Genomic DNA, 24,745 nt, shown 5'->3' on the forward strand with positions numbered 1-24,745 from the left:
CCATTGTTGTTGTGCAAGGATTCACTGTCTAGATACTCTATAATCAGAAATAACAAAAAAAAAGTATAAGAAAGGACTAAGATAAGTAGCATACAATGTAATTTATTATTCGTACAAAAAACTTAGCTTCTGAGATAATCACATTTCTGTCATTGATGCACTTACAATTGTTCTTGAGACCTTTGAGGCATTTCATTGAATGGGTGGTGAGTGGAAGCAACAACTTTCCATTCACGCCTGAATCAACCGTTTCTATAAGCCCAATGGGGTTGATTGATTCAAGAACAAATTTTGGTAAATCCGATAAGAGAACTCATCATATGGATTTATGGTGGATGTCGAGTTATGATTAGGGAGATGGTTTTGCATTTAATGATAGGAACCCTTCGGTGCACTTATCCTACAATCATCCATACATTCAACAAAAAGTTTGAAGATGAGTAAGCAAATCTTAGGTTCTTATTTTCAGCAAAAAAAAATCAACTTAAAGATGAGGAAAATTTTAACATTGTGTCTAAAGCTGTCAGAGCGCTATAGAGCCATAATCACATAGATTTTTTCTTTCTATAGCAAGAGGTCATTTGATTCTCGAATGCAGTAAAAATTGGAGTTCTAAATCCATAATCAGAAGGTGTGTGAGAGGTTTAAAACATAAGATTTATTAATAAAATTTAGAAATGTTTACCTTCATGATCATGCTAAACGACTTAAAATTAATTAGGAAATGATGAAATCTTATGTTTTGAATGGATCGTGGCGTTACAAGAGTGAAACGCGACCTAGAGGGAGCAAGCCCTGACCACTTTCATGGCAGAGGCAGTGGAGGAGGAAAAGAGAAATACACTGATTTTTGTTGACTTAGTGAATACTAAGAATAACTAAGAAAAGGAAATCGATAGAAGAAAAGGAAATGAAATTCGTGTTTTGGTCCCTCGTATCATCGTTAGTTACACATAGTCACTGATTCGGTGGGACAAATTGATGATTTCATTTGATTGAAACTGATTTAAAAGGGTAGTATACATGCGCAATGAATTTAAAATAAGAGAAGGGTAAAGCATAAAATTCACTTTGGTATTTTGAGCGGGAAAATTAGATGAAGGGGTGCTCAGCAACCGCCATGTGGCAATGAAGGTACTTATTTATTAGGATATGAGATAATTAAAAAAAAATATTATTATAAAATAACCATTTAAAACAAATAAAAATTTATTCATTATTAACGACTAATGATATTTATTTATTTTTTGTCAAATCATTATTTATTTATTCTAACTTTTATTTATGCATTTACATTATGAAAATAATTTTATATATATATATATATATATATATATATATATATATATATATATATATATATATATATATATATATATTATATACTAACATTTAAATTATGCAACTAGTTTTTATGTATACTAGCGTTTGTTTATACATATCCATATTTATATTTTAGATATTCTTCATAATTTTACTTAAATATTTACTAATATTCATTTATGTTTCTAATTAGTAAAATTGTACCAAGTAAAAAATTGTGTACCAATTAAAAATCTTATTAAATTATTTATAAAATACATATACATTTATAATATATATACACACACAAATACTATATATATATATATATATATATATATATATATATATATATATATATATATATATATATATATATATATATATATATATATATATATAGACACACACACACACTCAACGGTTATAAACATCAAAAACAACGACTATTGTTTTCTGCTATAAATAACATAACTATCATAGTTCTTTCTACCATAAAAAAGAGTTAATTCTTTCACTTTTCAAGGTTATCGAGATCAAAATAATTCATCCAGTTATGATTCTCGCAACTATAATGACCATAGCACTTAGCTTCATATTTTTCAATCTCATGTTGGATGTATTTTATACTAATCCATTTTATCATTTCTTAATCTTGTATGTGATTATTCTTTTATGCTTCTGTTTTGTGCAATATATATTGAAATAAATGGATTTTAATTTTCATCTTGTTATTTTGTTTAAATTTATAGTTACAGTATGTATAACATTGCAAAGCTCGAGTGTGCAACACTTGAAGTTAGTGGGAAAAATTATGTGCCATGGATGATAGATGTAAAAATGCATATTAAGTCCATGGGAATCTCAAATGCTATACATGAATTTAATAATTGTTTGGCACAAAACAAGGCAAACATACAAATTTTCATTTGTAAGCATATCGATGAAATGTTGAGATTTGAATATATTGATATTACTGATCCAAGTATTCTCTGGAATCTCTTGAAAGACAGATTTGATCATCAAAAGGAAGTTATATTTCCAAATGCTAGAGATGAATGGACAATACTAAGGTTTTAAGACTTCAAGAAAGTAAATGAATACAATTCAACTTTGTTCAAAATACGTTCACAACTCAAGTATTGTGGAAAATAAGTTATTGATGAAGATATGTTAGAGAAAACTTACTCCACGTTTCATGTAACAAACATTACCTTGATGCACCAATATCGTTGCAAGAGTTCACAAAATATTCTGACCTGAATGCATGCCAGCTTGTTGCAAAGCAAAACAATGAGCTCTTGATTAAAAACCATGAATCTCGCTCAGCGGGATCAGTAGCACTTCCTGAAGAAAATACAACAAATACTGATGGTCATCAAAACAATACACATGGACGAGGGCGTAGTTGTGGTTGAGGACGATGTCGATGCTATTTTAATCGAAACTGAAGCCATAATCATACCCATAATTCTAGTCGTGGACAAGGTAATAATCGTGGTCGTGGCCAGAAAGGGAATAATACCAACCTTCGCAAATAAACAATGTCCATACACAAGACAATGCCAAAGTGGCAAGACATGATGTTGGGACATCACAAAAATCTAATGGTTCATGTTATAGATGTGGTAACAAAGGCTATTAGGCAAGGACCTGTCACACACCTACACATCTTAGTTAACTCTATCAAGAGTCCATTAAAGGAAAAGGAAAAGAAGTAAACCTCATTGATAATGTTGAATGCACTTCGCTAACTATTGTTGATTTCTGCAATGACATGGAGGACATAAACTAAAAATTTTATTATTATTCTAGTAAACCTGTTTTTCCTTCCTTTGTTTTTCATGTAACGTATTTCCTACAATAAATGAACTTTCTTTATAATAATTATTGTGATTATGTTTATTGGCTTATTGTTTCTTTCATATGTGAAGTTTAATATGAGTCTAAGTGGAGCACAACACCAAGAAAATGTTGGAGATTGTATAGCAGATAGTGACAATACACATACTATTCTGAAATCAAAGAAATTTTTTTAAAAATTAGTACCAACGAAAACAATGATACATATAATATCAGGTCATGCAGACTTGATAGAGGGAACTGGGAAAGTCCATTTTATATTACCAAATGGTACAAGCTTTTGTATAGTAAATGCCTTATTTTCTCCGAAGTCTAATAGAATCTTACTAAGTTTCAATGACCATTGAAAATATAACATCCCAAAATTTCAAGACTAAAAATTTCATTTTTAATTAAGGAATTACAAAACCATTAGTTCAAAACATTCATAATATCATCCATGTCAAAACCCAATATGTCACTAATTAAAACATGTCATAGTAAAACAACATCAGAGTATAACTCCCGAAGATCTCATGTGTGGAAACCATGGTGTGTTGCGTTGTAATCATGCCGACTCCTTTCCCTTCGAAAAAGAGGTACCTGAAACCAAAACTGAAAATCGTAAGTACAAAGCTTAGTGAGTTCCCCCATCATACCACATACCATATAACAAATATATTGCCAAGCATATTTGGTTGATGGCCTCCCATTCGGTCTATTTCGACAGGATACCGTCGAGCATATCTGGGTGCTGGCCTCCCCCTTCGGTCTATTTCACATACAAAATTAAAAACAAAAAGGTGAGAAAGAACATGTGGAGGTGTAATTCGACGGAGAAGATGGTTGTTCCAAATTTCGAGATTTTCCGGTAGGAAACTCCAAATCCCGACAGTGGAGCTGGAAATTTCGTCAAAGTCGAGTTTTCAGTGGAGAGAAAAGAAAAGGTAAAGAAAAACAGAAAAAAACGGAGAAGAAAGAAGAAGAAAACTCACATGCAAAAGTTTAAAGATGTCTCGGTGATGAAAGGTCGTCGATTGAGAGGTCGTTGATTAGGGCTTTGGTGGTAAAATTCTGACTCAATCGACGAGCTGAAGGGGGAAACAACAAAATCAACGGTAAAATTATGTGGAGTGAATTTTACTTTAGAGATGAGGAACACACAAAACAAAGCAGAATGATGTATATTCGTGAAGACCATTAGCGGTGACACAAGAGTGTTAGAAGGGGTATATTAGCAACGACAGGGAAACTAGTTGTGGCAACACGTGCTGGAAGCGGGTTTTGGCGCCATGTAATTAGACTATTAACGGCACCACTGTCACTGCTATTGTTGTTGTTGTTATTGGTATTATACACAACGTGGTCAAAGTTGTTGGATTTTCAACAAAATTGGCAAATAAGGTGTAATCTCAAGTTTTCACACGGATCGGGGTTGAAGACTATTAGCAACGACAACTGTTATTAGCGGCGACATCCAACAAGATTGATGGTTGTCGCCATTAATAGTGGTTGTCGCTGTTAATAATAGTTATTCTTGTATTGCGTCTTTCAAAAAAAAAACTAACAAATAATTCTAAATTAGTCTATGTTTAGTTTATACTTTATATATCCAACATTCCCTTTAAGCTAGATTCGAAGCACTTTTAACTTTATCTTCAATTGTTTATGAATTTTCCAGCATTTTTAAACATTTTAGTTGCAAATTATGGGCTACCATGTTCCTTCATCATCCTCTCCATAATATAATGAAGACTATAGTCAGGGAACGGATGAATATTCTTCGTAGCAAACAACGTAGGACATAAGAGGAAATAGTACAAGGTTGATATGTAAAAAAAGATGGCCATTTCTTCATTTTTGTCACGTCATGCTTTCTTTTTCAGAACTCATATATCCATTTCAAAGTAGTAGAAAATATGTAATATTATTTGATATCATGTTTCTTTCGTTTAGTACTATATATTGTAAGAACCCACACATGAAAATATATATTTCGCCCATTTTTTAAATTCCCAGCAACATAGTTTTATACATATACTATTTCTATATGTTGTTTTCACCTTATCTCTTAACACGTCTGTATCGACCTATGTGAGAAACCATAGCTTTTATCTATGTAACAAGCGATGAGATAAATTTTTCCATGGCAAAAATTTAAAAGGAGACGGTGCCATCTTTTCTTTATTCTTTTAAACAAAAACATGCTTGTTCTTTTTAACATACATTTTCTTATGTCCCGACGTCAAAGTAACAATCAACACCAATATATATATATATATATATATATATATATATATATATATATATATATATATATATATATATATATATATATATACATTTATCTTATGTCCCGACGTCAAAGTAACAATCAAAGTAACAAAAACATGCTTGTTCATTTTAACATACATTTATTTTAATTAATAGAACTACTATAGAATACACTGGAGGGTTCCAAGGATACAATTCATGGTTTTATTTTAAGAAATGAAACTACTATACATACTGGTGATAACCAGGGTTTTCAAACAGAACATTCTATATATTACTGGTGGTAGCTAGAGTTTTCACACAAAAGGGTTTTCATTTAAAATAACGATATACAACATTGCTGGTAGTAACCAGACATGCAACTAATACCTTATGGAATACAGTAACAAACACATATGTTAGAAAATATTGGATTTTCTTTGAAAGCATATAAACATTTGTATACAGATTCAATGATAGGTATTCATCACAAAAACATCCTTATGAACTCACCAACTTAATGTTGATACTCTTTCCGTCTTTCGAAAATTGCTTGATTCTCAGGAAATCAGTAGATAGGTACTCCACCAGGATTTTGAGAAGACGGAGCATATAGAGTCACGTCTTTTTATATTTTGTTATACTTTTGATGTATACAACCTATGTATCAAACATATGTAAACACCTATATTTCAATGTAATGGTTGTGTTTACTTTCATTACTATAATGCGATTGTTGTGATACCGTACATGATGTCCTCCACCCGAACGTTTCCGCCCTTTCAGTTTGGGGGTGTGATAGATTGGTATCGGAGTTATTGTTTATAGTGAACTAAGTATACCAAACCTTACATGGTATACAACTACAAACACTAAGGGATCAAAGTGCTCTGAACTAAAAGTACATTTTTTAAAATATAAGTATCTTATATGAAGTATCCTAATTCTAATAAATAAGTAGAACTCTGCCACGTGTCAATCTATAAGACCTCCAAAATAAAGTTTTCCCGCTCATTTTATTCATCTATATTTACGTAAATGCCATACAATCCAAATTCAATAATTCCGGAAAAATCTGCAAACAAATATGTTAATCAATCTTCAGATTCGAAAAACACGCATTAATTTTGAACGTTTGTTTATTTTGATTGCAAATTAAATCCCTAAAAATCTGCAATATTTATCTTTTTCAAACGTAATCTTCTTAATTCTTATTCTTATTTATTCAAACATAAATAGCATTCATATGGTTATTTTCTTTTTACCATTCTGCTCCAGACGAATTCTGCTCCATAGTAATATTTGCAAACATATTCTTCTTCATTCTTCTTGATTCTGCAACGCTTCAAAAATTATAATATCAGGTTAGTGTATTAAAATATCAGCATTACTAATATTTCTAACCTCTTAATTGTCTGATTTACTAGTTTCTATCATTTTTCATTTTATTAGTGATGTTCTTCTTCTTCCTTTTGCTAATTCTTCTTAATCATGTTCTTCTTCTACCTTTTCAGTTTAAAAGACGTAAATGTTAATGAAAATGATTACAAAATACGAAATTAGTAATAAAAATGAGAACTTTATTTTCTTTAAAAAAAACTGTTCTTCAAAGCCTTAACTATTACAATATGTTTTTTTTGTTTTGCTGTTTCATTTACTTTGATTTGCTGTTAATTTAAAAGGTTGCTAATTTTCGCCCCAATTCCAAAATCAAATAACAGATCCTTCGTATGATTCATTTAATAACCAAGGCTTCTTTTACTTCAAAATGACCATATTGCCCCTAACTTGATAAGTATTTCATATATCACAATTAACAATTAAGACAAATCAATCAATCAATCAATTTGTATAATAAAAATGCGAAATTCTTAGCTTTCTTCCCCAATTCGCATTCTACTGTAAAATTCACATTCTTCATTCACCCTCTTTCTTCGCATGTTCCAGTCATTTTTTTTTTAGTTCATTCGCATTTGAGTTGTTTGTCTCACCAAATACGAAATGAATATTAACCATAATCACCTTCGCATCTTTAACCCCAATCCATACAACCTCATATGCGAAACCCAATTTTGATTTGTATTACCAAATGCGAACATTTTTGCTTTTACACGTGAACTGCATTTGACTCCAATATGCGAACATCTTTAACCCCAATCCATACAACCTCAAAGCTTTATCTATTACAATATGTTTTTTTTGTTTTGCTGTTTCATTTACTTTGATTTGCTGTTAATTTAAAAGGTTGCTAATTTTCCTTACAATTCTATAATGATTAAATTTATTGCAGAAAATGGAAATAGGAAATAAGGTTTACCTAAATAACATTGACCAGATAGATGAAAAATCGCATATCAAGGTTCGGGTGCTTAAAATTTGGAACTTTGTCAGAAATAATAAAGTTTGTTCCATTGAAATGATCATCATGGATGAGGAGGTTTGTTGTATTTGATATATTTTTTATTCATCATTCAATATTAGACATGTTTCATGAACATAATAATTTTTAATTTTTTTTTAAACAGGGTACACAATACCAAGCTCGTGTCTTCAATCAGAATTTCTCCAGATTTCGTCATCTTTTAAAGGAAGATGAAAGTTATATAGTTATAAAACCCAATATGGCTGCTGTTACTAATGGTTTTAGTTATACAAGTCATAAACAGACCTTAACTTTGGATTGGAAAAGCATCCTAAAAAAATGTGATGATTTCTCGGGTCCGGTCAATGGATTTATGTTTGTTGACTTTAATTCTATCATAGAACAAACATGCCCAAAAGACACATTCTTTGGTTAGTCATAAAATATTAATAAAATCATTTTTTATCATTTGTTTTTTTGGTTATACATTTTATTATTTAAATATTACGAATTTAATCCTAAACTTTTATTTTTTTGTGGTATCTGTTGTGTAGATGTTATTGGACATATCGTGTCATTTAGGCCTCTTGAAACTTCAAATCCAGTACCATCCAAGCATTATATAAAAGTCACTCTTAGCAACCTAGAGTGAGATTATATTGTATTATTTATTTATTATTTATTATCTTTAATTACTCACAAATTAATATTAATATACTATTTTATGGTTTATTTAGTTCTGTACATCTGAAGGTTACTATTTTTGGAAGTCAAGCATATCAAATTTTAGAATACCTAAAAAATAACCCGACTGTTAATTTTGTTGTTATCGTGATGCAGTTTTTGAAGCTAAACATTTGGAATGGTTTGTATTCAGTCTTTATATATAGATGTTTATAATTACTGTTTTTATATAAATTTTAATAATTGGATATACATTTTTTACAGGTCTTGGTGAAGCTAAAAGTCATTTTGAAGTAACGAAATTGTTCATAAATTCTGACATTTATGAAATAAATGAGTTTAAAAATAAGTTAGTTTCCAATTGTTTTTTATTTTTTTATAATGTATTTTAACTTAAAAAAAACACAAAACCTAATATTCATGAATCTAAATTAAACATTACAGGTTGAAATGTCATGACAATTTCGGTATAACTGAAAAAAGCATAACTACACTTCAAAGCTACTCTTCTTCATATACAGATGACTTTAAGGGCAATTTTCCATTAAAAACAATCTGTGAGATCACCGAACCAATTAAGGTATATTGCATTATTTTATATGTTTTACATTTTATTTTTGCATAATTTATTTTAATAATTTTTACATTTTATATGATACAGGAAATGAAGTTTTTATTAGTTGCTTCCATTGTTAATATAAGGCAGAATCTACCATGGTATTATGAAGCATGCAAAAAATGTGGAAAAAAAGTTATCCCTGTTCCCAAAACCAATCATTCGTATACCAACCCTGAGGGAATTTCCGAAACTATGGTTGTCGAGTGTACAAATGCACAATGCAAAAAATCTGAATTTCAGTCAGTTATAAAGTATAGACATATTTATTTCTATTAATTTTATCAATCTTAAAACAACACTAACAATGACATAATTATTTTTTGTTTTAGGTATATAATTCCAATTAACGTACAAGATTGTACTGGAACCATTGGATTGACTCTTTTTGATAGGGAAGCAAGGAGGTTGTTAAATATAAGTGCCTACGAGTTGAAAAGGATACATGATGCGGTATATTATTCATACCTTTAAAATCAGAAAACATTTACTTAATTTTTTTAATTTATTAAAATATATCTTACAGGCCGGAGACAGTGATGCCCTATTTCCAATGCAACTTAATGTGTTGAAAAACCGCAAGTTTGGTTTTGTTGTAGATATTACAGAATACAATGTCAACAACTATAATAACATCTACACAGTTCTCAGAGTTACAGAAGATATGTCCATTGCTTGTGAATTGGAAAGTAAAATAGAACTTATGGTATATAATTTTTTATTGTTGAAAATTTACAATTCTTTAATGTTAAAGTACATAACGATTAACATATTTCCATTTTATTTTTTAGAGTAATCAATCTGTCGCCTTAAATCAAGTTGCTTTGGAATCCGATGATGTTGTATAGCCTGTTCAAAAGGTTTTTCATTTTATTTTATAAAATTTTAATTATATTAGTTATTTTTTTTAGGAATCAAACATTTTTTTTTTAAATTAGGATGTGATCTCACAAACAGACGAAAGTTTTACACCCTCAACAGTTGATAAGTCAACCGCAACAAGTCCTTGCAAAATATCAGGTGATTTGAAGCGCAACCTCCAAGAAATTTATGATGTTGATTATGGATATGATTTAAGTTCAACTAAGGCTAAAAGAAAGTCAACCGCAGAGGAAACTCCACTCTTGATTCCAAAAATTGAAAAGTGAGTGTCTATCGGTTATAAGACACATTTAATATATTTTGATCATTTGTTTTGGTTATAAAGATATTTTAATTGCTTGGTATGATTTTTATTTTGGGGTATTTAGGATGTCAAATATTATTGGTTTTGAATATTTTTAGATACTTTTATTGTTTTAAATTGGACAAGTTAGTTTATTTTGGTTATAACTCAAATAAAATATATTGCCCCTAACTTGATAAGTATTTCATATATCGCAATTAACAATTAAGACAAATTAATCAATCAATCAATTTGTATAATAAAAATGCGAAATTCTTAGCTTTCTTCCCCAATTCGCATTCTACTGTAAAATTCACATTCTTCATTCACCCTCTTTCTTCGCATGTTCCAGTCATTTTTTTTTTAGTTCATTCGCATTTGAGTTGTTTGTCTCACCAAATACGAAATGAATATTAACCATAATCACCTTCGCATCTTTAACCCCAATCCATACAACCTCATATGCGAAACCCAATTTTGATTTGTATTACCAAATGCGAACATTTTTGCTTTTACACGTGAACTGCATTTGACTCCAATAATGAATATTAACCATAATCACCTTCGCATCTTTATGTTGATTATTTTAAACATGGAACATTTATGTCTATTATTTAGAATAACTATTATTTTTGTCACGATAAATATGTTATTTTTAATAAATAATCAATAACCAATTGTAAACAAAATTTATATCTTTGATTCTCTAAAATTAATTCATACATTTTTGTAATTGTTGCAGCATATTTACTTATCTTCTGTAAATAACCTATATTCAACCAACTATTTCCTAATATTCTATACTCCTTTTTTAGATGAAATTTGAATATTAAACTAATTTTTAGTTGTAATCTTTTAAATTCCAAAAAATCAGGAAGAAAATTATATCTAATAAAGATCCAACAACAATAAAATCATATAATCGTAATCTTTTTCCAATATTCAAGCATATAACTTTAACTCAAAACGTGAAATCCAAAATTTTGAAACACCTTATTCGTCTTCTTAATGTTCAATTGTTTCTGCGATTTTTTTTTTCATTAAGCTTACATCAAACTGCTTCGTTAAAGTTGTAATCCTCATTCCAGTTCTACCTGCAAGATTTCCATATCCATATGTCAGGTTAGTATTATCAGTTTAGATCACTTTGTTTTCTCTATGAATTTATGGTTGAAATTTACAACAATAATTAATATGCTGGAATAGATGTTTTTCTAATTGTAAAAATATAATATTGAATAGATACATAAGATCAATAAGCAAATTATAATCATCACGATTATCGTGTATCACACAATTTTACCTTCATTGATTCCATGGAGATCTAGGGTTTTAACCCCTGATATCATCCGAACCCACGATTGGTTGAAATTGGGGAAATAGTAGATTTAAATCGAATAAACCCTAGGTTGGAAATGAGGATGATGAGTCATGATGCTAACATTTTAATAAACAAATTAATAAAAGTAACTTTTTAAATACATTTACTTTATTATCATTATTTATTTAATTCTAACTAACTTCAATTGTATTATATAAACATATTATGTACATAATTTCACATTTCATTTCCTAACCTATGTCTTCTTATGCAGAAAACAACAGTAACATGTACCACATGCAGGCCAAAGAGAAAAGAAGACAAAGAAAAATATATTTGGAAAATAAAAGATTGAAGAAAATAAAAACAATACCAAACGTTCCAAGTATATCATTACAGCATCTCTTCAAAAAAACCATTAACTATAACCGTATTAGTATTTTATATTCCATCTTTTACTGTTATATAGTTGAATACATATATTTACAAGTTTTATAAGTTATTTCTATTTGCAGATCAATCAACCAACATTGTTCGTCAAACTCAAAATGTCAATTCATTTACAACACCTGCAAAGCATAACACAACCATACAATACTGTCCTTCCTTTACAGATGTTAGAACTCCATTTTCTAACATTACAAATGTTATAAATCCGTTATCTAACATTACGAATGGTAATTATTTATGGTTTTTAAAATATACTATTATCCATTATGTAAATATTTATTTATTTAGTTAACTATTTTATTTTTATTTTATTCAGATAACATTGGTTTCGATAAATATATCAGTTCCAAGTTAGCAAAGAAAAGACAGTACCATGTACTTTCAAATGATATGACATCAAAAAATGCATCTACAGTAACAACTTCTTCATCATCAATCAAGTTAAATCCAGGATGTCATAAATTAAAAACGAAGACAAGACATTTATCCCCTATCCCATTGATTGATTTGACAGAAGATGTAGAAAATATACATCAAGTGAACAATGAAAATCGTATAGTTGGTATCTCAAATGGTAATGAAAAAATAAAATCCATTTTACATTTCAGATACTATGTTCTATATAATTATAAAATTCATTGATATTTTATTCAACGCTTTTATTTTACAGAATATTTGGATCATGGTGATCAAGATGTTGTATGTCAAACATGTCGTGCAAAGTTATGGAGAAATGAATCCATTAGAGGTAAAGAAAATGGGAACACGGATTATTCATTATGTTGTGGTTACGGCAAAGTTCAACTTCCAGACTTAAAGAATGCACCCCCTACTTATGAAAGAATGTTTCGAAATATGGATTCAAAAAGCAAACACTTCATGAAAAACATTCGACGTTACAATTCAACGTTTTCTTTCACGTCGATGGGTGGTAAAATTGACTCTTCAATCAATAGAGGAAACGCTCCTTACATTTTCAGATTGGGTGGTCAAAATTATCATAGTATTGGAAGTCTTTTGCCAGCAAAAGGATCGGAACCAAAATTCTCTCAGTTATACATTTATGACACTGACAACGAAACTACAAATAGACAAAGATGTTTTCGGTATTTTCTCAAACTTCTTATTCATAATCTATTATTATTATTATTATTATTATATATATATATATATATATATATTATGTATATATTACTAATATTATGTATAAATTTATTTATTTTAGTGGTGAAAAAGATCAATCAACATCAACTGATAGTGATATTGTTAAAGATATTAAGGTGATGTTGGATTCAAATAATGTCTTGGTTAGATCTTATAGAATGGTAAGAGATACTTTTAAAAAAAATCCAGAAGTTGATATGAAATTACGACTTATCGGGAGAAGGGAGCAAGATGGAAGAACATATAACCTACCGACTGCTTCTGAGGTTGCTGCTTTAATAATTGGTGACATTTCGGATTCAATCGAAAAGAGGGATATCGTCGTTCAAACAAAAAATGGTTGTCTACAACGTATCAGTGAATTGCATCCTTCGTACCTTCCTCTCCAATATCCATTGCTATTTCCATATGGGGATGATGGTTATAGTGTTGACATTCTTCATAGAGGTGTGTCATTTACGACCAACAGCAAGCGTGCGAAATGTACAATGAGAGAATATTTCGCTTATAGGATTCAAGACAGAGATCATTCGTTCTCTCTCATACTTAATTCAAGAAGGTTGTTTCAATAATTTATGGTAGATGCCTATACTATGATGGAAACGGAGAGAATGTACTACATACGTAGGCAACAACATGTTCTTAGATGTGATTCTTATGAAAATTTACGTAACCAAAAAGCTCAAGGAACGACTGATATCTCGAATGTCGGCCAACGTGTCATATTACCTTCATCCTTTACCGGAGGTGCACGTTATATGCTGCAAAACTATTTGGATGCCATGTCACTATGTAAATGGTTTGGATATCCTGATTTCTTCATAACCTTTACGTGTAATCCCAAATGGCCTGAGATTAAAAGGTTTCTTAAGGATACTTCACTTCAACCAGAAGACAGACCTTATATACTATGTAGGTTGTTTAAGATCAAGCTTGATGCATTCATTAAAGACTTAAGGGAGAATCAAATTTTCGGCAAAGTTCAAGCATGTAATTAAAACTATATTTTTAATTTTTTTATAAAACATTGATCTTATTATTATATTTTAAATACGTTTTGATATCTAATCACATTCTCTTTTATTTTTTGTCAAATTCTTTTACAGATGTTTATACCATTGAATTTCAAAAAAGAGGTTTGCCGCATAGTCATATATGTCTATTCATGCATTCTGACAACAAGCTACCAACTGTTGAACTTATCGATCCAATAATTTCAGCAGAGATACCAGACAGAATTCAAGATCCTGAATTGTATTCACTTGTAAATGAGTTTATGATTCATGGTCCATGTTGAGCTGAAAATATGAATTGTCCATGCATGGTGGATAAAAAGTGCTCTAAAAACTTTCCAAAACAATTCATTAATCATTCGTCTGTTGATCAGAATGGTTTTCCGTTATATAGGCGAAGAAACGATGGTCATTTTGTAGAAAAATCAGGTGTAAGGTTGGATAATAGAAATGTTGTTCCATACAACAAATATCTATTGAAAAGATATCAGGCACATATTAATATTGAATGGTGCAATCAGGGATCTTCTATAAAGTATTTGTTTAAATACATAAATAAGGGTCCTGATAGAGCTACAGTTGCTGTTGTACCAACCAACAATGAATGTGAAAATAATGATGCGGTCGATGAAATAGCTGAATATTACGATTGTAGATATTTATCAGCATGTGAAGCATCATGGCGAATTTTTAGATATGATGTTCATTGCAGATATCCTTCTGTTGTTAGACTACCTTTTCATCTTCCTAATCAACAACAGATTGTATATGGCGAAGATGATGATATTGATGATGTTCTTGACAAACCTTCTGTTGCCGCTTCAAAGTTCACAGCTTGGATGGAGTGTAATGCAATCGACAGTGAAGCACGAAAACTCACATATGTTGAATTCCCTACAAAGTTTGTTTGGATATTAAATGGTCGGTTTTGGAAGCGAAGGAAAGTAGGAAAAGCCATCGGTAGAATTCATTCAGTTTCACCTAAACTAGGTGAAGCATATTTCTTAAGGATTCTTTTAAATAAAGTAAAAGGACCAACATCATTTGATGAAATTCGCACGGTAAATGGAGAAACACATTCTTCTTTTAGAGATGCCTGTTATGCACTCGGGCTATTAGATGATGACAAGGAATACATTGATGCAATTAAAGAAGCAAGTCATTCTGGATCTGGTTTTTATCTACGCTTTTTATTTGCTACATTGTTGATGTGTAATAGTATGTCTAAACCAGAGATCGTTTGGGAAAATACATGGGAATATTTGGCAGATGGAATTCTATATAGCCAACGACGAAGATTTAAGTCAGCAGGTATTACATTTTTTCTTATTTTTTAAAATTAATTTATTTTTATTTTTCAACACCCATTAAATAATTAGTAATGAAATTATTAAATATCAACCACGTATTTTATTAATTATTTAATATTTTCGTGCAGAATTGTCTCTCGGAGTAGATGAACTTAAGAACTTAACTTTGTTCGAAATACAACAAATTTTACTTCGAAACAACTCTACTCTTAAAAACTTCAAAAACATGCCATACCCAGATGTTAAATCCGTTTCTTCTTCAAACAATCGACTTATCACCGAGGAACTAGATTACGACATTCCCGTGATAAAGAATGACTATGATCGTATGTTTCTTGCATTAACAAATGAGCAACGGAACATTTTCCTAAACATCAAGAGTGCTATTCAACAAAATAAAGGAGGTGTCTTCTTTGTTTACGGGTATGGTGGAACGGGTAAAACTTTTTTATGGAAAACAATATCTGTAGCAATTAGATCTGAAGGAAATATTGTATTAAATGTTGCTTCAAGTGGTATTGCTTCCTTATTATTGCCCGGTGGTAGAACAACACACTCTCGATTTATAATTCCATTTGAGCTTACAGAGGATTCTTTTTGTAACATAAATCCAGACGGTGAGTTGGCAAGCTTAATAAGGAAAACCTCTTTGATAATTTGGGATGAAGCACCTATGGTCCATAAGCATGCATTTGAAGCTTTAGATCGAACTTTGAAGGATTTATTAAGGTGCGTAAATTCAACCATCTCAAATATTCCATTTGGAGGGAAAGTTATTGTCTTTGGAGGAGATTTTAGACAAATTCTACCTGTTGTGCCGGGTGGCAGTAGACAGAACATTGTAAATGCTTCTTTGAGTTCTTCATATTTATGGGAACATTGCAAAGTCCATAGATTAACAAAAAAACATGAGGCTAACTGTTGGAAGGGATCAATCAGATATAGGAAAAATAAGAGATTTTGCAAATTGGTTGTTGGATATAGGAGAAGGAAAACTTGGTGGTCCGAACGACGGTGAAACGATTATCGATATTCCGGATGATATTCTCATTAATGATTCACATGATCCTATAGGTTCCTTAATTGAGTTTGTATATCCTTCAATTTTAGAGTACTATAGCGATATAAATTATTTCCAAGAAAGAGCGATACTTGCTCCAAAAAATGAAGTTGTCCAGGAAATAAACGACCGTTTACTTAAGAAGTTTCCAGGAGATCAAGTTGAATATTTAAGTTCAGACTGCATATGTGAATCCGAATTTCTCCATGATCAATTTGATGCAAATCTATACTCTCCTGATGTATTAAATGGACTCAAAGTATCCGGTTTACCAAATCATAAATTAGTTTTAAAAATTGGTGTTCCAGTAATGTTACTGAGAAATATTGATCAGAAAAACGGCTTATGTAATGGCACAAGACTACAAGTGTTATCATTGGGCAAACGTGTTATTGAGGCACGTATAATAACTGGAACTAATATTAGAAATCGGACTTTTATTCCAAGAATGTCTTTAACTCCATCAGAAAAAAAGATTCCCTTCAAATTCACAAGAAGACAGTTTCCTTTGGCTGTATGTTTTGCAATGACTATTAACAAAAGTCAAGGACAATCGTTGTCAAAGGTTGGTCTATTTCTGAAAGATCCAGTTTTTTCACATGGACAATTGTATGTTGCCTTATCTAGAGTTCAGAGTAGAGAGGGATTAAAATTATTAATTTTAGATAAAGATGGCAAACTCACAAATAAAACTTCCAATGTTGTTTATAAGGAAGTTTTTCGAAATTTGTAGCCAACTTTTTTGTAACGTCGTTTTATTCAATTTTAGGAAATCACACTTAATCCATCATATTACTGTATTTTTTTATAATTACGTATTGTTGTATTTTATGTTAATTTCATTACACACATTGGTATTGTATCATCTGCATATGTCCAATTAGAATGATGAATAAAAAAAAAATAGTTTTCAAAAATCTTCATTCCTAATTAAATACTTCCCATTTAGTTAGTAATTAAATAATTACCAATAAAAAAAATTATTTAAATATTCAATATTACAATTTATAAGTTATCAGAATTATTGATATAATATTTTATTAAATAATGAATTTTTAAATTCAATTCAAAAACAGCACCCGTGGGTTCCACGGGTTTTAACCTAGTACAAGAAACAGTATCACAAGTAGAACAAGACAAAAGTATTTGGATGTTGGACACTGCAATTAAACCTGGATAGTTGTGTAATCATGTCTAGAATAAATATAGCATGATCAACTATATTTATTTGAGACATGACTAACATGTGTTTGGGAGTGACTGTGGTGTTACAATAGGCCTAAAACTTACCAAACTATATACAACAAGAGATTGATAGAACAGAGCATACAACATTAAAATACTATAGGAATATTTTAGCTAGAGTGAACTCAGTATAGAGATTCATTCCAAGTGTTGCTACTTATTCCTTTCCTAGCGATAGTTCACTTTGTCTATCAGGTTGAGATATGTCTTGTTTCATATCACTTGATTATAGGGGACTTACCATCCTCTTCTTATTGATTCTTTTAGAATAAGATGCCTCCGAGGAAGAGACCCAACAGAAAGAACAACAGTCCCCCGACAGATTCGACGCCGCCACCTCCTCAGTTCGATCCTGCTATGTTCCAAGCAACAGCTACATCCGATGTGGATGCCGTAATGTCGCAGATTAATTCTGGCAGCTCTAATGGATTAAGAAGTGGCACCCATCCCCTTAATCTTGATGGTGGTCAGGGACACCAAAAGGAGTGTTCCTACAAAGACTTTATGAATGCAAAACCCAAATCCTTTGATGGAAATGGAGGTATCATTGCCCTCACTCATTGGTTCGAGAAGATCGAATCAATTTTTGAGATTTTTGTGTGCGCCGAGGCAAGCAAGGTGAAGTTCGCCACCTGCACCTTCATCGATAGAGCCTTGACGTGGTGGAATAGCCGAGTCAAATCCCTAACTTTTCCAGTAGCTAAAGCCATGGGTTGGGAGAGTATGAAAGAGTTAATGCTTGCGGAGTATTACCCGAGGGGCGAGATGCAAAAATTGGAGCACGAGCTCTAGCACCTGAAGGTGAAGGGTTACGACATTGCTGCATACACTGCTAGGTTCTGCGACCTGGCTCTTCTGTCTCAGGATGGTCACCCCGGAAAGCAAGAAAATCGAGAGGTACATTTGGGGATTGATACCCCCAACTCAAGGGAACGTTTTGGCTGCAAAACCTCTCACTTTTGAAAGTGCCAAGTGCCTGGCGCAAACCCTGATAGATCACGGGGTTGATCATGAACCTGTAACAGCCGTTCCCGAACCACCAAAGGCGAGTGGTGAGAAAAAGAAGTTCTAGAACAAGCGCAAAGGCAAATCTTCGCAAGAGCCCTCAAAGAAACAACAAATAGTGGCAATAACCTATATTCAAGCCACAGTACCGAATTAGGAAAGTGATTCGGAACAAGGTGTTACACTCTCAAAGACTTGGAATTGATTATGAGGAAACTTATTCACCGATAATGGTTCTAACCACTTTTAGGTATTTAATCGGCTTAGCAGTCTCTTAAAATTTAGAGGTGCGTCTTATGGATGTTGTTACACCTTACTTGTATGGATCACTTGATAGTGATATCTATGTGAGAATCCCTAAAGGATTTAAAATTCATGAAGCATTAAGTGCAAAACCCAAAGAAAGGTATTCTATAAAATTACAAAGATCTTTGTATAGGTTAAAACGATATGGACGCATTGAGCGATTATTTGACAAGTAAAATGTTATAAAATTAACACTATTTGTCCATGCATATTCATTAAGAAAACAACATCTAGGTATGTGATTATAGCGGTCTATGTTGACGATCTAGACATCAAAGGAATGAATAAATAAATCATTGAAGTGACTGAACTTTTAAAGAAAGAATTTGAAATGAAAGATCTTGGAAAAACCAAATATTGTCTTGGTTTGCAGATTGCGCATATTCCTAACAAAATACTTGTGCATCAATCAAATTATACAAAAAGAGTCTTGAAACGTTTCAATATAAACAATGCTAATCCTTTGAGCACCCCAATGGTTGTTAGATCATTGAATATTGACAAAGATCCATTTCGTCCCCGCGAAGAAAATGAAGAAGTTCTTGGTCCAGAAGTACCATATTTAAATGCAATTGGGTCTCTTATGTATCTTACCAATTTTTACTAGACCCAACATTTCTTTTGCTGTAAACTTGCTAGTAAGGTTCAGTTCATCCCCAACAAAAAGACTCTGGAATGGGATTAAGCATATTTTACGATACATTCGAGGAACTACTGATTTAGTGTTATTTTATCCCAATGATTCAAAACAAAGTTGGATTGATTATGCAAATGCAGACTATTTCTCTTATCCTCATAAAGCTAGATCTCAAACTAGATAAGTATTCATGAACGAATGCACCACAATTTCATGGCGCTCTGAAAAGCAAACACTTGTTGCCACATTCTCAAATCATGCTGAAGTAATTGCACTAAATGAAACTAGTAGAGAATGCACATGGTTAAGATTGATGAGACAACTCATTTTGTCTTCATGTGGACTAGATAAAGATAGAGTTTCAACTTTAATTTATGAAGATAACTCAACATGTGTTACTCAAATGAAAAAAATGATATATTAAGAGCGACAAAACTAAACATATACCTCCAAAGTTTTTTTAGTACATTCAAGAGCTTATAAAAGATCAAAATGTTGAGATAGAATATGTTCAATCCAACAACAATGTAACAGACCTGTTCACGAAAGCACTTCTTGCTGCAATCTTCAGAAACATGTAAATGACATCAGAATGCGACATGTGTATAAAACATAACGTAACAAATGTCTAAATTGGGGGGGGGGGGGGGGGGGGGGTTCAACTATATACTGCACTCTTTTTCCCTTGGTTAAAGTTTTTTTTAAAGTTTTTTTCCCACTGGGTTTTCTTTAACAAGGTTTTTAATGAGGCGGTACTTAAAGGTTGGACTCATATTAGAAGATTGTCATCCAAGGGGGAGTGTTATAAAAATTACATCAAATTATATACTGGGTTAGACAATGCATGTGGATGAACAATTTTTACCCATTGAATAATTTCCTTTACTTATTGAATTAGTATTTTGATGATGTATGAATATGATGTTATGTAGTATAAATACCCATAAAATATAAAGAGAAAAACACCTCATCTTGAATACAATCCTGTAAGTGTTCAAGAATCAATCCTCTCAAATCTCATTCTTTTATTTTATAATGTTTTAGTTTAGTTTTGTTGGTTTTAGTTTTAATTACGTCGAATTTATATAAAAAACACACACACATATATAATATATATATATATATATATATATATATATATATATCATTCCGAGGTAAGATCGGATCCAATTCAGATCCGAATCCTGATCGTACGAGCTCTCATTTGCGATCTTATATCCGATATAATTCTTTTATTGATCATGTCGATATCGGGATCCGGATCTTGACACCTTTGTTTATTGAAAAGGTGAAAACAAGTGTGGGAAATAGCTCATCACAAAGTGCCTTATTACTAGGGTAACGATGGGTGGTTTGGATCGATCCGTGGTTGAAGTATAACCTCAATCTGCTCGTGGGGCCGGACTGGCGGTGGTCAATGCCAACGAATGTATACCGCAGCCGCGTCGTCTCTCTCTCTCTCTCTCTCTCTCTCTCTCTCTTCTAATTCGACTCGTAATCGTATGACTTGTAAGGGATTGGATTTGTGAATCATCTCCAACGACTATCCCAGTCGGTCTAGTTCCCATTTTATCACTCCCTTGACCAATCGTTGCGTTGTTGTGTTCGATTCGATCGAAATTTGTGCGACCTTACAGAAAGTCAGGTGAGGATTTCCAAGTTTTAAGCCTTGCGATTTCCGTAGAAAAGTATTGATTCGCAACAACCCCAGATCGATTATTCGTCGGAAGGCCAAAGAAGAGCTCCGACCGAGAAATATATGATCCATGGTGAAGGAGACGGAGTACTACGACGTCCTCGGGGTTAATCCCACGGCAACGGAGGCTGAAATTAAGAAAGCTTATTACATCAAGGTCCTCATCACTTCTTTGATTACTAAAATATCCTCTGATCTTCTTCATCTCGCCCTTTTTATGTTACCTACACTTTAGTAAACCAGTAAGATCCTTGGAAAAGAATTACAATCGTTAGGAATTGAGGTATTTTATATTTTGTACTCAACGGTGATATGGATTATAACCCCATTGAATCTATCCCCATTAGCACAGTCTATATAGGTTTCCTCTCTTAGTAACTTTGCCCTAATCATACCAAATGTCAAATAGAAACCAAGGAACTGTGTTGTGACAATACAAATTTCTCCTTTTCCCCACAATTTCTACTTAACAATTCGGATTAGGGATTATATTCGAACTCCAAAAATGTAGCAGATTTTCATTGTAAAGATATTATCTGGAACATGCATTTGATTCTTTATGAGCAAACACTTATCCCCATGCCATGAAGGCCCTAATTTATGATATTTTTAACGCTTGTATGATTGCAGGCACGACAGGTCCATCCAGATAAAAATCCAAATGATCCTCTTGCAGCACAAAATTTTCAGGCAATACTTTCATCCACATCTTATAAAGATGTTTATATAGTTTTTTTTTTCAGAATTTTTTCTTCGCTTTATTGTTTTCAGTTAAAACTTTTATGTTCTATTACAGGTGTTAGGAGAAGCTTACCAAGTTCTGAGTAATCCAGAGCAAAGACAGGCTTATGATGCTTATGGGAAATCAGGAATCTCAACGTCAGTTTTGTGGTTTTTTACTATAGATATTGGAGTAATATTGTGTAGAGATTATGGTTTTCTGAATAATGAACATGCACAAACTCATATGTGTCTTCTTGATGTTTACATAGTTGATTTCTGCTGAATTTTTAATTTATGCTCTCTTGATTCATTACAGTGATGCAATCATTGATCCTGCTGCCATTTTTGCAATGCTTTTTGGGAGCGAACTATTTGAAGAATACATTGGACAGCTTGCCATGGCATCAATGGCTTCTTTGGATATTTTCACAGAAGGGGAGCAGTTTGATGCTAAGAAGTTGCAAGAGAAGATGAGGGTATGTAATAATAATATGTTGTAACACATACCTTAATTAACTTTACTTCTTATTATCTTGCATTGCAATACACAATCACTAAGCCACTAACTAATTCAATTTATTAAGTTTCTAAGTGGCTATGTAGATTTGAATCAGTTTAATTGTTTTCATCACAGATTGTTCAAAAGGAAAGAGAAGAGAAGTTAATCCAAACACTTAAAGATCGTCTCACCCCTTATGTGCAAGGAAACAAAGATGAATTTGTTCGTAATGCTGAAGCTGAAGTCTTAAGACTCTCTAATGCAGGTGATGTACATTTTTTTTTCTTTTTTTTTTTTTTTTAAATCTTCAGTGCATAGTTTTGTTATGATAAATCTTTTTTGTATATATGTTAAAAGTTGTATTAGATGTTAGGCTGTAGGCATTGATATCTATATCTTACTTAAAAACATATTTTGACACTTTTACCCTTTTGCAGCTTATGGCGTTGACATGTTGAACACAATTGGCTACATTTATGCAAGACAAGCAGCAAAGGAACTCGGTAAAAAGGCAATCTACTTAGGTGTTCCATTCATAGCTGAATGGTTTAGAAACAAAGGTCATTTTATCAAATCTCAAGTTACAGCAGCAACAGGTATCAAACTATCAATCTACCTTTCCAATATTATCCAAATCTTTTTATGGGTTTTAAAAAAGTTTACTTTTTTATCCCTGAATCTAGGTGCACTTGCTTTAATTCAACTCCAAGAGGACATGAAAAAACAGCTGAGTGCAGAGGGAAAGTACTCAGAGGAAGAACTCGAAGGATACATGCAGTCACACAAGAAACTGATGATTGATTCCCTTTGGAAACTCAATGTAGCAGATATCGAAGCCACACTTTCACGCGTGTGTCAGATGGTTGTTTTACTTTTATACCCTTTTTTCTTCTATAATCCAACACCTTTATAGTTTTTATACTGCTTACATTTTGTGATGTTTTCAGGTTCTTCAAGATAACAGTGTGAAAAAAGAGGAACTGCGTGCAAGAGCTAAAGGATTAAGGACACTTGGAAGAATCTTTCAAAAGGTAAAAACAGGAAATGGAAGTGAAGGTGAAATATTACATGGTGGAAGTGGAATGCATAACATTAATGGAGTTGATGGGGATAATAATGTTTCAAGAGGTGCAGAATTTGGTCAAAGCTCTCAAAGTCAAACCACCATGGCACCTCAGGTAATAATAACTTAATAAGCACACTAACATTGTTTTAAAGTTAGTTAAAATGGAGAATAGTAGATTGTTATAATGTTTGGAAATTGCAGAGTCCATATGTGGAAGCTCCATCGTTTGTGGGTGTTGAGAACTTTCACTTTCCGATTCCGACAGCACCACCTGGAGTTCAGAGGCTTTAGTGAAGATGGAATGGAATGGAATGGATTAATGGAATGGAATGTGATGATGGTATGTGTTGTATGTATCATTGTGGTATTGGAGTTGAATTTGTTTTGTATTTGTTGAGTGAATATTCATGTGATGTGAAGTTTGGATTGGTTTTTAAAGCACATATAATGTATTTGTGTTAAGAGAGATGTGCTTATGCCTTATGCCTTATGTTTGGTTAGGATTTGCTGACATCAGCATGGTGTGCTTATACTATTCACTATTGCCTCTTGTTTGAATTTTTCTGGTAGGGTTAAAAAGGTAAATCACAATATATAGTTACGTATTTCACCTTGTGTTTTATCTGGTTGTTGAACTTTAAGAAATCATTACCAACACAGTTGTATTTTTATTTTTATTTTATTTATTTATTCTTTATGTTTCAAATAGACTCTAGGTGTTTTATCCGATAGATTTGGAAGTTAACATTGAGATATCATGTGTAGGGGAGTGTTTAGTAGATCTTGGTTATTTAATAAAGGGTTATTGTTGGATAACCAACTTTTATGAATTGGTTTAAATGACCCCTTAGGTTTTTTCTTGCGTTCTAGGGTCACAAAGTGCATTTTATCGGGGTTAAAATGCCACTTTCAAAAATGTCACCGGGTAGCTTGATAACTTAGAAGATGTGGCATTCCAATTGGTAGTATGGGCTACATGGTCAAAACAATAAGTCTATGTGACAGTTTGGTCAAAATAATATGTCT

The 24,745-nt window shown here is 31.9% G+C and overlaps 2 protein-coding genes across 3 annotated transcripts; both read left to right on the forward strand.

Moving 5' to 3' along the window:
• Positions 1-13,755: 13,755 nt before the first annotated feature.
• LOC145009488 (uncharacterized) lies at positions 13,756-18,579 on the forward strand. Its single transcript, XM_078968179.1, has 6 exons — positions 13,756-14,149; positions 14,266-14,413; positions 14,567-15,483; positions 15,611-16,099; positions 16,467-16,939; positions 18,055-18,579. Exons 1-6 carry the CDS (start codon positions 13,756-13,758, stop codon positions 18,577-18,579), a joined length of 2,946 nt encoding a protein of 981 aa, XP_078824305.1.
• A 2,557-nt stretch (positions 18,580-21,136) lies between these two features.
• LOC145008954 (chaperone protein dnaJ 10-like) lies at positions 21,137-24,187 on the forward strand. Of its 2 annotated transcripts, XM_078967596.1 has the most exons (10): positions 21,137-21,380; positions 21,447-21,588; positions 22,062-22,121; positions 22,228-22,310; positions 22,471-22,630; positions 22,789-22,918; positions 23,091-23,249; positions 23,337-23,515; positions 23,601-23,831; positions 23,921-24,187. In XM_078967596.1, exons 2-10 carry the CDS (start codon positions 21,502-21,504, stop codon positions 24,008-24,010), a joined length of 1,179 nt encoding a protein of 392 aa, XP_078823722.1. In that variant the 5' UTR covers positions 21,137-21,380; positions 21,447-21,501; the 3' UTR covers positions 24,011-24,187. The 2 variants fall into 2 exon arrangements, with proteins under 2 accessions (XP_078823722.1, XP_078823721.1); XM_078967595.1 differs by having other exon boundaries at positions 21,137-21,588.
• The last annotated feature ends 558 nt before the right edge of the window (positions 24,188-24,745 follow it).

The sequence above is a fragment of the Lactuca saligna genome, chromosome 8, assembly GCF_052625555.1.
Source record: "Lactuca saligna cultivar CGN05327 chromosome 8, ASM5262555v1, whole genome shotgun sequence".
NCBI lineage: Eukaryota > Viridiplantae > Streptophyta > Magnoliopsida > Asterales > Asteraceae > Lactuca > Lactuca saligna.